The 14,000-nt window shown below is 35.8% G+C and overlaps 1 protein-coding gene across 2 annotated transcripts in view; it reads right to left on the reverse strand.

Annotated features, from left to right (window-relative positions):
* Positions 1–14,000, reverse strand: part of col27a1b (collagen, type XXVII, alpha 1b) — a 128,111-nt gene that overhangs the window by 94,738 nt on the left and 19,373 nt on the right. For both annotated transcript variants that reach the window (XR_007968540.1, XM_052103630.1), the window contains exons 5-7: positions 9,029–9,082; positions 6,846–6,899; positions 5,058–5,111 (exon numbers count right to left, since the gene is read on the reverse strand). Coding sequence is in view for 1 of the 2 variants with exons in the window: in XM_052103630.1 (XP_051959590.1) it covers positions 5,058–5,111; positions 6,846–6,899; positions 9,029–9,082 (162 nt within the window). In the remaining variant the exon portion in view is untranslated. The remainder of the gene's footprint in view (positions 1–5,057; positions 5,112–6,845; positions 6,900–9,028; positions 9,083–14,000) is intronic.

Below are 14,000 nucleotides of genomic sequence, written 5' to 3' on the forward strand. Positions count from 1 at the left end.
TTTAGATGCTGCTTGCAAAAAAATTAATAATACAAAATCAGTATGCCGTGCTACTTTTGAATGCCATCAATAGAGAAATATGCTTTATGAGCCCAGATTGTGTAGTTATGATGTCTAACTGGACCATGCTAACCAACCAATCACTGACTCCATGGTTCAGACAGTGTAGACCAGGGGTCGACAACCTTTTTAAAATGGAGTGCTATTTTTTATTTTCCTGGTCAATGGCTGTGCCAACCTATTACAGCTGCTGAGTGACAGTAAATTTGGCATCTTCTCACATCTGACTGTCTTAATCCACCACTCTCTCTTGTTTTCCTCTTCTGGAAACTCATTCAAACGTAATTGTGGCCTTGGAGCAAATGGGTAAGTCAAAATAATATTTGCTGTGATCTCCCATTCACCACTGTCAAAGTTTACCCTGCAATCGTTTACTTCTGCGTTCCAAAACCTGGAGTGTGAAAAAGGTGAAGGCCACACAGTTCAATATACAGTATGGGGAATGAGTGAGCAAAAATGAGTGAAATCAGACAAAGCTATAGACAATTTCACATTTTGCATGACACGTTATGTTCCAAATGAAGAAATCAAACTTAATTGGATCTTGAACCACATAAAATGTTTAGGATCAGGGTTGTAAAATATGTCTTATTGCTGTCCAAACATCAAACAACTAAATGGATATACCAAAAAAATATTTTTACCAAAATAAAAAATTAAGCAGACTTAATACAATATCTCGACAGCTTTAAGGACATCTGAATCTTCCCCAACATTGGGAAATTGATTCACTAATTTACTCAATAATTTCTGATTATATGAATGTTCAGATTGAGTGCCACTACATAAGCCAAGATAGCTTGAAGCACTTAGCAGATCTCAAAGTGTATTTTTAGCCTAAAATATTAATTCTGTCATCATTCACGCAACCTTATGTTGTTTCAAACCCATATGACTTTCTTTCTTCCATGGAACACAAAAGTAGATGTTAGGCAGAATGTTAACCTCCAGTCACTATTTACTTTCATTGCATCTTTTTTCCATACAATGAAAGTAAATGGTTATTGAAGTTAATATTGTCCTTTTGGGTTCCACAGAGAAAAGAAAGCCATAAGGGTTTGTAACAACATAAGGGTGAGTAAATAATTAAAGGATTTTCATTGTTGTGATGAATTATCCCTTTAAAAGTGAGTCTTCGAGAAAAAATAAATACAAAATCTGACAATTGAAAACATTTGAGCCAAGCTAAAAATACTTAAAAAGAAAATGTTCTACCATGCCAAGAACAGCTGAAGAGGATCACTAAGACAAGTACAGTCTGTATTATCTGTCTCCTGACTGTTTTTATTTTTCTTAAGCAAATCTCAATTACAGAAAATAAGGATGAATATATTCACAGTATGTCACAAAATGTATACTGGCACTAGAGTGTCACTTTTATTGCAGAGATTCTGTAGATGTTAGGGTGATCATCCCTCTCATTCCAGGTAACTATGAATGAACACATCGTATTCCAGAAAACACAGCTTGTTCTGGTTACATTTCAGCCCAGAGCCAAAAGGCCATTTTCCTCCCAAATGGCCATTCACCTCTGGCTGAGTAAACGCTGTTCTTTCCAGTCCTTTTATTCATAGAAGAAGCTACCCCTTTTGTATTTTTTTGCTCTCACTCGATTTGTGACAAGGATTTGCAGAAAATGAAGCTGAACATAATTACATTATTACATTGAAAGGAAATCTGATGTTCAGGATAAGTAACAGATGTGGTCCACAAGTCTAAATGGGTTTTTTGATGTTAAATGAACATGCTTTTATTGCTCAGACAGGTGGCATGGAATGTTCTGTTCGAAAGGTTAATAGCAAAATAAAAAGAAAAATTAGGAAATTTTTAGCTGAGATGTAAACTATGATTCACAGCATCCTCTTCTAATTTTTTTTTATATTCACAAATGTATTTCTTGCAGAATAATAAGGGTAAATATCACAAAAAGTATGAATAACTAGATTTGAACATTTCTTGAACCCATATGGGAGCATTTGGTTAATAAGATAAATATTCCTGTTAACTGTATTACAAACTTTACAACTAAAAACAACTTGATTTACAGCTCCCTTTTGGTGCCACTATGTGGACATTTCACTCAAAAACTCACAAGGCAGCTCAAATCTGCCCATTTTTTAAATAGCACTTCTAGCTACGGCCACTAGGCGCAGTGATTCGAATTTCAGATAGCACAAGCCGATTTCAGCTGAAGAACTTTCAACCTTCTCTTGACAAATTCACAGTGAGATCAGTCTGTAATGAGATGGAATTGATGCATACTAACATACAAATGGAAAGTAATTCACAAATATAAAAAATTAGATTTATAAATATATGTTAGGAGTTTCTAAAAAATAAAGTGAATTTACAAATAAATCAAATGAGATATGCAAATAAAAAAAATATTTACAAATATATATTTTTAACACAACTCTGTCCAGCATTCATTTGTGAATCGCGCACATTTATTTGTTGATCCCTACACGTATTTTCCGATTTTGAAACAAATCTAGCGTCAAGACATGCACACAAATTTACAAATAGTTTTTAAATGTGTTTTTTGTCTCCTCAAGCTAATCAGATAATGGCCACATTAATAGGACCAATCGTGGCACATTCGATCTTCAACCAATCACGCTTCGTTTTACTATCAGGGTGGGACTAGAGTCACGGAGCTCTCATGGGCATGGAATCAAGCATATACAGATAAGCTTCAAGACCGCAAACTTTTAAAGAAATGGACGTCATTAGAGGAATACTGTGATTTAAGGTTTGTATAATTTTCTTTCAGTTATAAACATGTGTAGTGTCTTATTAAATGTTGCCAGCTGAAAATTGCCCATTTATAGAGCATCTTGATCATTCGCTTTATAGTTAAACTGAGATAAAAAAATATATTTAATTGTATTTATTTGTGAATTCACTTTATTTTGTAAAACTCCTAACATATATTTGTAAATCTCATTCAGTTCATTTGTGAACCAACTTTCCAATTTATGAATCTCTTTCCATTTGTATGTTAACAATTCTATCTCCATAAGTCTGACATATTAAAATCTGTTCACGAAAACACAAAACTGGTTCAAGATCAGTCCTTATGACTATGGCTGATATCATTGTCAGCAACTGAGCATAGAGCAGCTGAGTGTGGGAATATGAGTCACAGGAATGGAATCCGGTGCTTTTAAATGAATGATGTGGAGTCAGCACTAACAATAATTCGCTGCAGTACACATTATGTCAAAAATATAGATATATACATGAGATTCAGTGGCTCACTGGTGAGAGTGAGGTACTTACAGATGCTCAGACTATTAGCAAAACTCCTATATGTCTCTTTAAGCGATCCTCAATCAATATGTGTTTGAAATGCTTACATAAACCATATGACACATATGGTGTATGTAAGTCTGTTGCCAACAGGGCTTTAGTGAACTTCAGTGAGAAAAGAGAAGGGGTGGAGCAACATAATCTTCTAGCAGACATAAGTAGCCTAGTACAGTCCTATTACAGTACACTGTCTACCCGTGCCAGAGTCCACATCTGCTGTTCCCTACAGTTTAAGTGAAAATGCATTAAAAGTCAGCATGGCTAAATATGCAGAAATTAAACGCCTCCTTCAATCCCAACCAATGGTTACCTACCCATATGACTAAATGTGTCACTACCTTACATACAATACGTTATTTCACAGTATGTTTGAGCATTACTCTTTTTCTTTCATTCTTTTTTATTTTTATTTTGTCTCTGGCTACAGCCCATAGATAGAATAACATTCTGATTTACTGCCAACACTAATTCAGCAAAAGTAATGTCTGCAACAATTTTTCCACCAGCTTTTACATTTTTTTTGTTTTCAACTGTGGCTGTGTGATTGGAAACACATGGAGGCACAGAAAATGGCAGGTAATTCCATTACTGTGCTTCAGGGAGTCATTTTGATCCAAACTTTCAAACAAACACAGCATTATCTGATTGATTCTTAAATACAGTATGTAAAATTGATGATGCAATATTGCGTGTACAGTATGTAAGGGTGTTGTGTGACTGCATGCACTGGTCAACGGGACATAAAATTGACTCTTAATAATGTGTATGCAAGTTTATGCCAAATACACTGAAAAGAAAACCAATTGAAAATATCACTCTGACTCATGAACGCTTAATAGGATTTTTATTTTCCATTTGGAGAATGTATGAGTATGGAGGTCTTTGCAATCTGGAATTGGCTGGGGCAAGACATAATGTGTTAGCATGGGGACCGGCAGTTAAAAATGTCCTGGCAAAACCAATTGGTTCTTCTCAATAGTCCAGCCCGTATTTTCACTGGAAATATGACTGTTTTATTTCAAGGAGGCCTTTTGCACTGGCCAAAGCACTGTCGATTCATTTGATTTGGTACACATTTACCTCTTTTGTTGTCACTTAATGGTGATCAATGGGCCTGTTAGGTAAAGCGCATTTCAAAATAAAATACACATACTACATGGAGGTAAACCACACTAAGTAATTTTCCCCAGACATCCTTTGAAATGGTAGCACAATGAGATAATGTGCAGGCTTTCCCATCAAAGCAGCATTGAGGACACCAGGTTACGAGAACATGTCTGAAACAAATTGGACTTCACTCCAGAAAAGCAAGAGGAAAAGAAATATGCTCTAACCTCCATGATCTCTTCTTCCAGAAGAACCATTTCCAATGGGATTTCACACAACCAGTTTAGGAGGGTTTTGTGAAACTCGACACAAAAACCTGTTTCACATTTGCTGGGTTAGACTTATCAAGAATATGCTGTGGTACAACTGAATTTGCTGGACTATTGATAGATTACTTCATTATTGGGCAGATATACTGTAGGAATATTGTTTCCAAGAAAAACATAATGCTCTGCTGTTACACATTAAGTGTGCTGAACAATTCCAAACATCTGGGGTGGTAACTCCTCTTGGAACTTGTTCTGTAACATGAACCTGTTGGAGTCAATCAAAAAACAGAGTAATAAAAAAGGACTTACTTTCCGACCAGCTTGACCAGGCAGTCCGGGTAGCCCCAATATCCCAGGGTCACCCTATAATAGAGGAAACTGGAAATTACTTCTGGTATGGTCATTTTGATAATGTCAACATATTCAGACACACTACACACTTTTACATGTCGTCGATCTCCACTTTTGGCAATTTTTACTTTTTACCATAAACTTTTTAGAATGCACCGAATGACCTCTTCCTACTGTTTGAATTGAGCATCAAAATGAAAAGATGTTTAATCAGACTGATTGTTTAACAAGTATCTTGTAAGATTGTTTATGAGTTGTGTTGGGAACTGTAAGAAAAACTCCAGTTCCTTAACGGTTCCAGTAACGATTCCAGTAATTCTTTTAGTACTTTTTTAAATGAATTATTTGGAAATGAGAAATACAATTCTAATTGCATTTACTACCCTCTGCTGTCTGTTACCAAATAATGAGATCATTTCATATTTGTACAGAGCAGATATAACAAATCAGGAATAAATGTAATACAATTCTTGTAAAAGGTGTGTTTGCAGACTTATTATAGACATCATTACAATCCAATAATACATCCTTACTCTATTTTAAATAAAGAACTCTAAACCAACACAAAATGTGATGGCATATTTCATTAATTCATTTATTATTTTATAAAATTCCACTTAGTACAACAACTCTCATGTAGCTTTGATTATAAATTGTCATATGGCTTGTGAGACTTCAATGGTTTGAGTTGAACATTCATAACCTGCACATCAGTATAAGATTACTTTTATACTGAAAACGCTGTATGTTTCGCACTGTAGATCCAAAAGAACCGGCTCATAAGAATGGTTCTTTCGGGATCGGACTATACCGGAAGAACCATGTGTTTTGTGCTGTTGATTTAAAAGACCGGCTCCTTTGAATAATTATTTCAGGAATGGAACTGTACCATTTTTCCTGTTGTAAAAAGAGCCGGCTCGAGACTCTTTCGATTGGGAATTAAATACACTGGTAGAACTGTGTTTTTACATTGTGAAGTCAGAAGACAGCAGTGCTGCTGCAGAGACGCACTGCTGGAAACACTGTCAGAGTTTTATTGGATGGTGTTCCGGTCATATTGGCGAAAAACATTGCATGCTGGAGAACCGTTAACGGAACCAAAAGTCACGAAGATCATACGATTCTGGTATTTTTCTGGTTCTGAAGATGAACTGGTTCTCGGTTCCCAACCCTAACAGTTTTTCCATGCTCTTGAAAAATTTGTTTTTTGGAGATTCATGTTTTTCAACAGACAGCGACGATATGCTGCTTGCAGTGCATGTCTGCTTGTTTGTTGGATGATGACAGAGCTTCCTTTTAAAGGCATAGATTGACCAAAAATGTATGTCATAATTTCCTTATCCTCATGTTAATCCAAACATGACACATATATGACCTATATGATTCTTTCTTTTAAGGAACACAAAAGCAGTTAACCTTGGTCATAAAAAGATGCAATGAAAACGAATGGTGACTGGGGCAATCTGCCTACATTTGTGTTCCAGAGAAGAAAGTCATATAGGTTTGGAGCAACATAATGTTTTTATTTTGGGGTGAACTATCCCTTAAGTCATACTGTAAGAAAGTTGTACAAATTACAAATGATTACAAAGTACAAATTATACAGCTACATATTTAGCAACCACTTTTCACTAAATAGAAATTAGCTAAATAACATAATAGTGAATAATAATAATAAACTTGATAGTTACATTTATAAAGTTTATTATTCATTATTTGCTTTACTTATGAAAATATATAACAAACCTTTATTCCACTTGCCGCTCTGCCTGGTGAGATTCCAGGGTCTCCTTTTTCCCCCTGTAACACAGAGAGCAACAAGCATATTTATGCATGGGATCCAAACTCCCACTTACGGAAAAATGCAAACTATTAAATTGACCAAGTAAAATCCATGCAGTGTGTGTTTATATGATACAAATCCTTCATAAAAGTTAAACAGAATGTGTTGTTTTAAAGACCATTCAGAAATATACCTTTCATTTGACTTAAAGTGACACTCCTCACACTTTGAGACAGATTATTACTACAGTATGATCCCTGCTCTCAATACACAAAATTAATTCCCAAGAAAATACTGTAACAGGCTTTCTCTGAATAACCAATATAGTTTACATGGAGGAGAGTAATGAAGACTCTGAAAGTGAAGGAGTGTCATTTACACAAGAGAGTGACCCCTGTTTGGTTGTGGGAACAAGTTTATTGTAAGCCTCTGCAACAACACTGGGGTCACTCACATTTACTCTCACATTCTTCTGCCTTTTCAGGCAATGAGATAAAGATGTGATTTGAGGCTATGATTCACACACATCCGTCATACCAACTAATTATATTTTTCTATAATTAATCTAAGCAGGATAATGTTTTAAGCCTAGGGGGATTTGACTAAGAACAAACTGTGCAAAATGTGAATATTGAAATCTGGGAATTCTGCAAATCAGGTAATGGCGTAAAGTCCCCCCCAAAAATCTGTTCTGATTGCATTTTTAACTGCACAATTCCCCATCTTGCAGCCTGGTTCTGAATGCTAGGATTACCTAAAATGATCTGGCTTACTTGGCTAGGACTGCATCAAAAATACAAAATATAGAATGTTAAAAAACAAAAAACAAATAGTATTATTTCACCACTGCAATTCAGCCACCTTCATCTGCTCTTTAAAATGCAGAAAGTGTGCTTGTCAAAATTACATGTCTGGATATATGGCTGGTTACAAGCAATTAAAGAATTATGGCTACCATTATCAATAGAAAATGTTAATAAACATCTCTTTGAATTAGGCAGAAAAGAACAACAATGACTTAATTTAAATATTCCTGGTGCAGCACTATCCGCCAGGTTAAACTGCATTGGAGGTGGTTAGTGAATTACACAGGTTTGTGTTCTGAGATACAGTGTGCAAAAGTGGTGCAACTGTTTAGTGAATTATTACTTTAACCCATGACAGCATGAAAATTGTTGATTCGTTTCTTCAATGAATCAAAAAGGAATTGTGATTTGTCCAATCTTAACCTAATTTTCTGCTTTTTCAATGGCTTTTCTCTCTAAATATTAACCAACAAAACATTTTAGCAGCAATGAATCACACATTAAACAACAACAAACACATCTTGAAGCTGTGTTAATGTTGTTCATCTCTTTCTCTCTCTCTCTCTCTCTCTCTCTCTCTCTCTCTCTCTCTCTCTCTCTCTCTCTTTCTCCTTTTCTCATCCTTGTCCCATTTGGCAGTAACAACAGGAGAGAAGGGTTTAGACATGGGCATGACATCATATGAGAAATACATATATAAAAAAAGTTGTTCTTTTGATTTATTGCAAGAGTGCCACAAGCAGCCATATGTGATACTAAGAACAACTGATAAAAATGTGAATGGAAACAAATTGGTCCAAGGTTCTCATCAAACTCATACACCATTCAATCTTTCCTGCCAATGCTCATTATAATTCAGCTACTTTTGCTCAGTGGTCTACTTTTACTTTAGTAGTTTTCTTTAACACCAATCAAATACAGATGGAGGAGTTACATGCCGTTCTTTTGCGTTTAGCTATGTTATTAGCCATGTTTTTTGTTGTTGTTTTTCAACATTTTTGTCTTTCTATGTATCAAAATTCTACATAGACTACCTAGTAATAACACTGTTGTAAAAATACACAATCATCTAGTAAAGTGCCACTTAAAGCACACATGGCTCATAATTAGGAGATAGTGAACAGATCAAAGCTAATGCATTGTATAATACATTTGTGCAATTTACTAATAAGTCCAAGATTTGCATTTTATGAACACGGTTTGCTCATAGTCTGCCCAAGCATACTGGTCAGTTTATCAAAACAAAACAAAACAAAAAAATACAGAACTACTAACAAAACACCAGTCTAAAGTGACAGCAACCACAAAAGCATCATAGCACTGGATTCAATGATACATACCTTGGGTCCGGGGAGCCCTGGGCGGCCTGGGTTTCCATATGGACCAGGGGGACCCTACAACAAAGCACATGTTCACTTTTATTTGTGTGCTGTTTCCTCCATATTTACTGTACAATCACCATAGGACACTTAAGTTGGGTCACAGGCCTTGACCCACGTTAGTGTTTTTCCTTTAGCCAAACCAAAAATGGCAAGTAAAAAGAGGGAAAGTAAAGGAGGTGGACATAAAAGAGGGGTATATGTACCGACAATAAACAGAGTCTGAAAATTTTTTACAAAGCACTAGACTGTTTTCCTAGCATATGGCCTTAACTTCCATCAGTTTATAACAGATAAAGGAGAAACTTCAGAGTCACAATATTCAACGCAGTACACAAAATTGTGCCCCAAACCCCTGTCAGATTCTGAGGTAAGCAGCTTAGACCAATATAGAGAACACAGAAATGTTTAAAATACATATATTATTATCCTGGCCCTTATAGAAAATCACCCTCCACTTAAAAAGAAAGCATTGTGTTTAAAAGCTACTTCTGGCATACAGTTTGCATTTGGCATATAGCACATGGATGTGATTTTCTTCATTAGCTCACTTTTCCAGCAGCAACCTGGGGGCCTGGGTAGAGAGAGAGAGAGAGAATGCAAGAAAGCTCCCCAGACAATGATATATGTGCGCTGTTAGCATAGCAGGCAAAATGGAAGTGGTCTTTAACAACAAACAGCAAGAGCCACAATCAATATGGTCATCACATTGAAGGTTAATATGTGCCAACTAAAACTAGAGGCCACAAAAAAGGGAACAAATGCTAAAATGATTGCAGCAAATTGCTTGGTATATTAGTAGCTGACAATCTTTAGGGAGTGTTGCGATTTTTAGAGCGAAGATGAGTAAATCATTTGCAACGGTGAGATTCAAAGGCTACATTCAGAGCTAAGCCTACTTGATAAGCCTGTGCTATTATTTCTGCATGATCCACCTAGGATTTGCCATGATTTGGGCTCTTATTCACAGACTTTGCTACTGAGTACACACAAACTGGCCATATGGAGATACTTACAAGAAGCCCGTGTACAGATTTCCACCACTATTTTATGTTTGGTCAGGTTCTGCACATGTGGTCATGGTTAGTGATCAGAGGAGATTGCAAGAGAAGTATCTAGGAAACCTATCAAGTTACATATTGGTTAATCTCTCCACTTCACTTTCAGTCGCGCAGCAGGCACCCGTGTGAGCAAACGTGTGTGGTGCTTGTCACTTTCCACCTCATATATTTGAAAACGGCTGACTTATGGCAGAGCTCCATGACCTGGCTCAAAGGAGGCCCTCTGCTAATGTTTAGTGTGGCATTTGAGGGAATATCTTTGTTATTGTTATTATATTTTACTTGATTTACAAAAGTCTGAGCTATGCAAACATCAACGGAGATGCCAGGCAGCATAGGCAATATATTTACAACAAAGTATTTTATTGTGTTTATTCGTACAGCACTCATGTATGTTATTTACGAGGCTTTGATTCACACCAGACAACCCTGCCTGATGGCATGACCCAGAAATGCATGCACATTGTGATACAGAAGGTAACGGTTTCCAGTTTTGCTTTCACAGAATGTGCTTAGTTGTGGGAGACCTGAGGGGAAAATTAATACATAAATACTACCATACTGTACTTCTAAACTGCACAGTGGCATCTTGACATAGTCAGTTGAGTTGGCAGTTGATGGAAATTGCTTTATTAATAGCTAAGACATGTGTCCATAAGAAAATGTCAAGGCATGAAACAAAAACTTGTATGACTTTTTTAAATGAGTGTCTACAACAGTGGACATGTAGTTGTATAGTGACAACTATCACTCTTGTGCTCTTGAGAAAAGTAGTGTGCCCATCCACTTTAGCACATGCTGTATCAGTGTCGCCCATGGCAACCACGACTGTAATCGCATAATCTAAATCAGAACTATCTCTGAGGCTGAACATTGCACATGGACTGTTTTGAAAATCCACAGAGCTGATATTACATCATTGGTCAGGCTTCAGCATGCAAGAGCTATGAGAGGTTCAAAAAGGGTACATTTTGTTTATTTTCTTTTGGATACATATTTTTGGATGCATTATACTAAGAATGACAATAAACAATGGCTGTCGATTTAACACGTTAACTATGTGCGATTAATTATGTAAAAAATAACAATTAATCATGCCCTCAGACCATATTAAAGAATGTTCACCTTTTTTACAGGACACGGTCAGCAGGGGGCAGTAAGCACAATTCAGGCTGAACAGGATACGGGCAGCTGTACAGACAGCAAACCGCACTTACTGACAGCAGAACGCACAAGAATGCGTTCTTGCATTCAAACTCAGCTAGGCAGAGCTCCAAAAGCTTTCGACTGACACGTGTGTTCATTGACGCATAATTAGGAAAGCCCTTATAATAAGTCTACCTCAGAAAGATTGACAAGTTCAATTGCAAAATGGATTGCTGCGGATCATAGGCCAATGTTAGGCTTATGTTAAATGATATGGAAATATAAAATGTATTGCCTTCTAAAGCCACTTTTTCAATGGTCTAATCAATGATTTACTCATCTGCCACAATAATGTAATTTATTTATATGATCTGTACATTAGTACTATGTCTAAGTGTATATCTGTGTTTATTATCTATGTAAAATATTGTTCATACTGTAAATGTTGTCTATTGTGTATTTTGTGTCTGATATTTGTCCACACTACATAGTTGGTGAGCATCCACTCAATATTTTCACACCTGTACACTCGTGGATATTGTGTAGTGACAATAAAGGGATTTTATTTTGTATTTTTTATTTTATATATATATATATATATATATATATATATATATATATATATATATATATATATATATATACACACAATATATTATCATTACTTATACAATTATTTGTATTTGGGGTCCTTTCTCAAGAAATATTGATATGCGATTAATTGCGATTATTTTCAATCAATTATTCAGCACATCATGTAATAACTCGATTACATTTTTTTATTGATTTAAAGCTCAACAATAAACCCTAACCCTAACCCTTCTTTGATTCAAAGCTGCCTGATATGCAGGCTATGTATATGGCTACTGGCCTGCTTACACAAAGGCTGTGGGTTCTGTCCACTGATCTATATATATATAGATCAGTGGTTCTCTCCCATGTAAGATCAAAATCTGTTCTATCACAATTGTGTCCTTAAGTGAGACACTTAGCCCAGCTTCAGCTTCAGAGTCTGAACCAACAACTATAGTAAAATAAGCTGCTTGGGATAAACATATTTAGATAAATAGTTAGTAACCAAATACTTTCTTTCTTTGGAACGTCACAAGCCTAAAAGTGCATGTCATTAATAGAACACAAGAATTAATCTAATCAGACAAAATTATACAATATAAAAGTGTTCAGATCAGATCACAGTGAAGATGTCTGGGTAAAATCCCTCTTCAACAGCATGTATGAGATCCATATCCAAGCAATTCAACTCAGAATAAACTCACTAATGGCAGAGACGAAGATTTGAATATTTTACAATTGAATATCTATATTTAAAGTTTCAAGGTATAGCTCACCCTCCTGTCATTTCAAAACCATATGAGAGATGCCTGCTCACAGTGGCTCACATAAAAACTTGAGACGTTTTTGATGCTAACAAAAGCAAATGTGAACATACAATCCACTGTGATCGAGCTTCTCTCAAGATTTCCACTGAAAAATGACTTTTGTGTATAGTTTTGTATGGCTTATAGTTTGTGTATAGTTTTGTATGGCTTCAGAAGACTTGGAATAAGATGCACAAGTTGCATTAACTACTTTTATGTCCATTCATTAAATGTTTTAATTTTCTCTGCCATTTCACATACAGATTCAAAGCAGGCAAGCTAGATTAAATTATAAATAAAACGTTTTTGAATACCTGTTTTTTCAAAACTCTATAATCTTTGTCTTTACTGCATTGGCGTATGGTGTTATGGAAGCCCAGGAGTGCCATTTACAAAAGAATGAAGGAATAAATTATCAATCTATAAATTTGAAAATAAAAATGTGAATAAACCAATTTATAAATGGACAAATAAATAAACACATTTAAATGTGTTTATTTAATTCATGTTTTAAAATGTACTTATATTTAGCAATAAAGTAGCACATAAGTAATTTTGTAAATGCACATTTTAAATGGTGTTTTAAAAAGCATTAGGCAATTTCTTTTCTTCATCCATTTTCCAGTTGCTTCTTTTTTATTGTTTGACTTTTTCTTTTCTTTTACCATTTGTCAGTCCATATCAATCGATTAATTTGAAAATAAAAACTAAAAAAATTTAAATGGACAAATAAATCATTCATGTTTAAAAATGTCATTATATTTAACAAAATAATTGTGCATTAATAAATCATATATATTTCATCTTTAAAATGTCATTAAAAGTAGCAATAGAGTACATTAATGAGTCTTTTAAATGCACTTTTTAATGCACTCAGTCTCTGTTGCGGATGTAACCCGTTCCTTCCGACGGGTGAACATCCGTAAAGCCGCGGGTCCAGACGGTATTCCGGGCCGCGTCATCAGAACGTGCGCGAACCAACTGGCTGGTGTTTTTACTGACGTTTTCAACCTGTCCCTCTCCCTGTCTGTAGTCCGCACATGCTTTAAAACATCAACCATTGTGCCTGTTCCGAAGCAAGCTATAATCACTTGCTTAAATGACTGGTGTCCTGTTGCTCTGACCCCCATCATTAGCAAATGCTTTGAGAGGTTAATCAGAGATTACGTCTGCTCTGTGCTGCCCCCCTCTTTGGACCCATTACAGTTTGTTTACCACAACAACCGCTCCACTGACGATGCCATTGCATCTACACAACACTGCTCTCTCCCATCTGGAAAAAAGGAACACATATGTGAGAATGTTGTTTGTAGACTACAGCTCAGCATTCAACACCATAGTGCCCTC

This window comes from Xyrauchen texanus, chromosome 3 (genome assembly GCF_025860055.1).
Source record: "Xyrauchen texanus isolate HMW12.3.18 chromosome 3, RBS_HiC_50CHRs, whole genome shotgun sequence".
Taxonomy (NCBI): Eukaryota; Metazoa; Chordata; class Actinopteri; order Cypriniformes; family Catostomidae; genus Xyrauchen; species Xyrauchen texanus.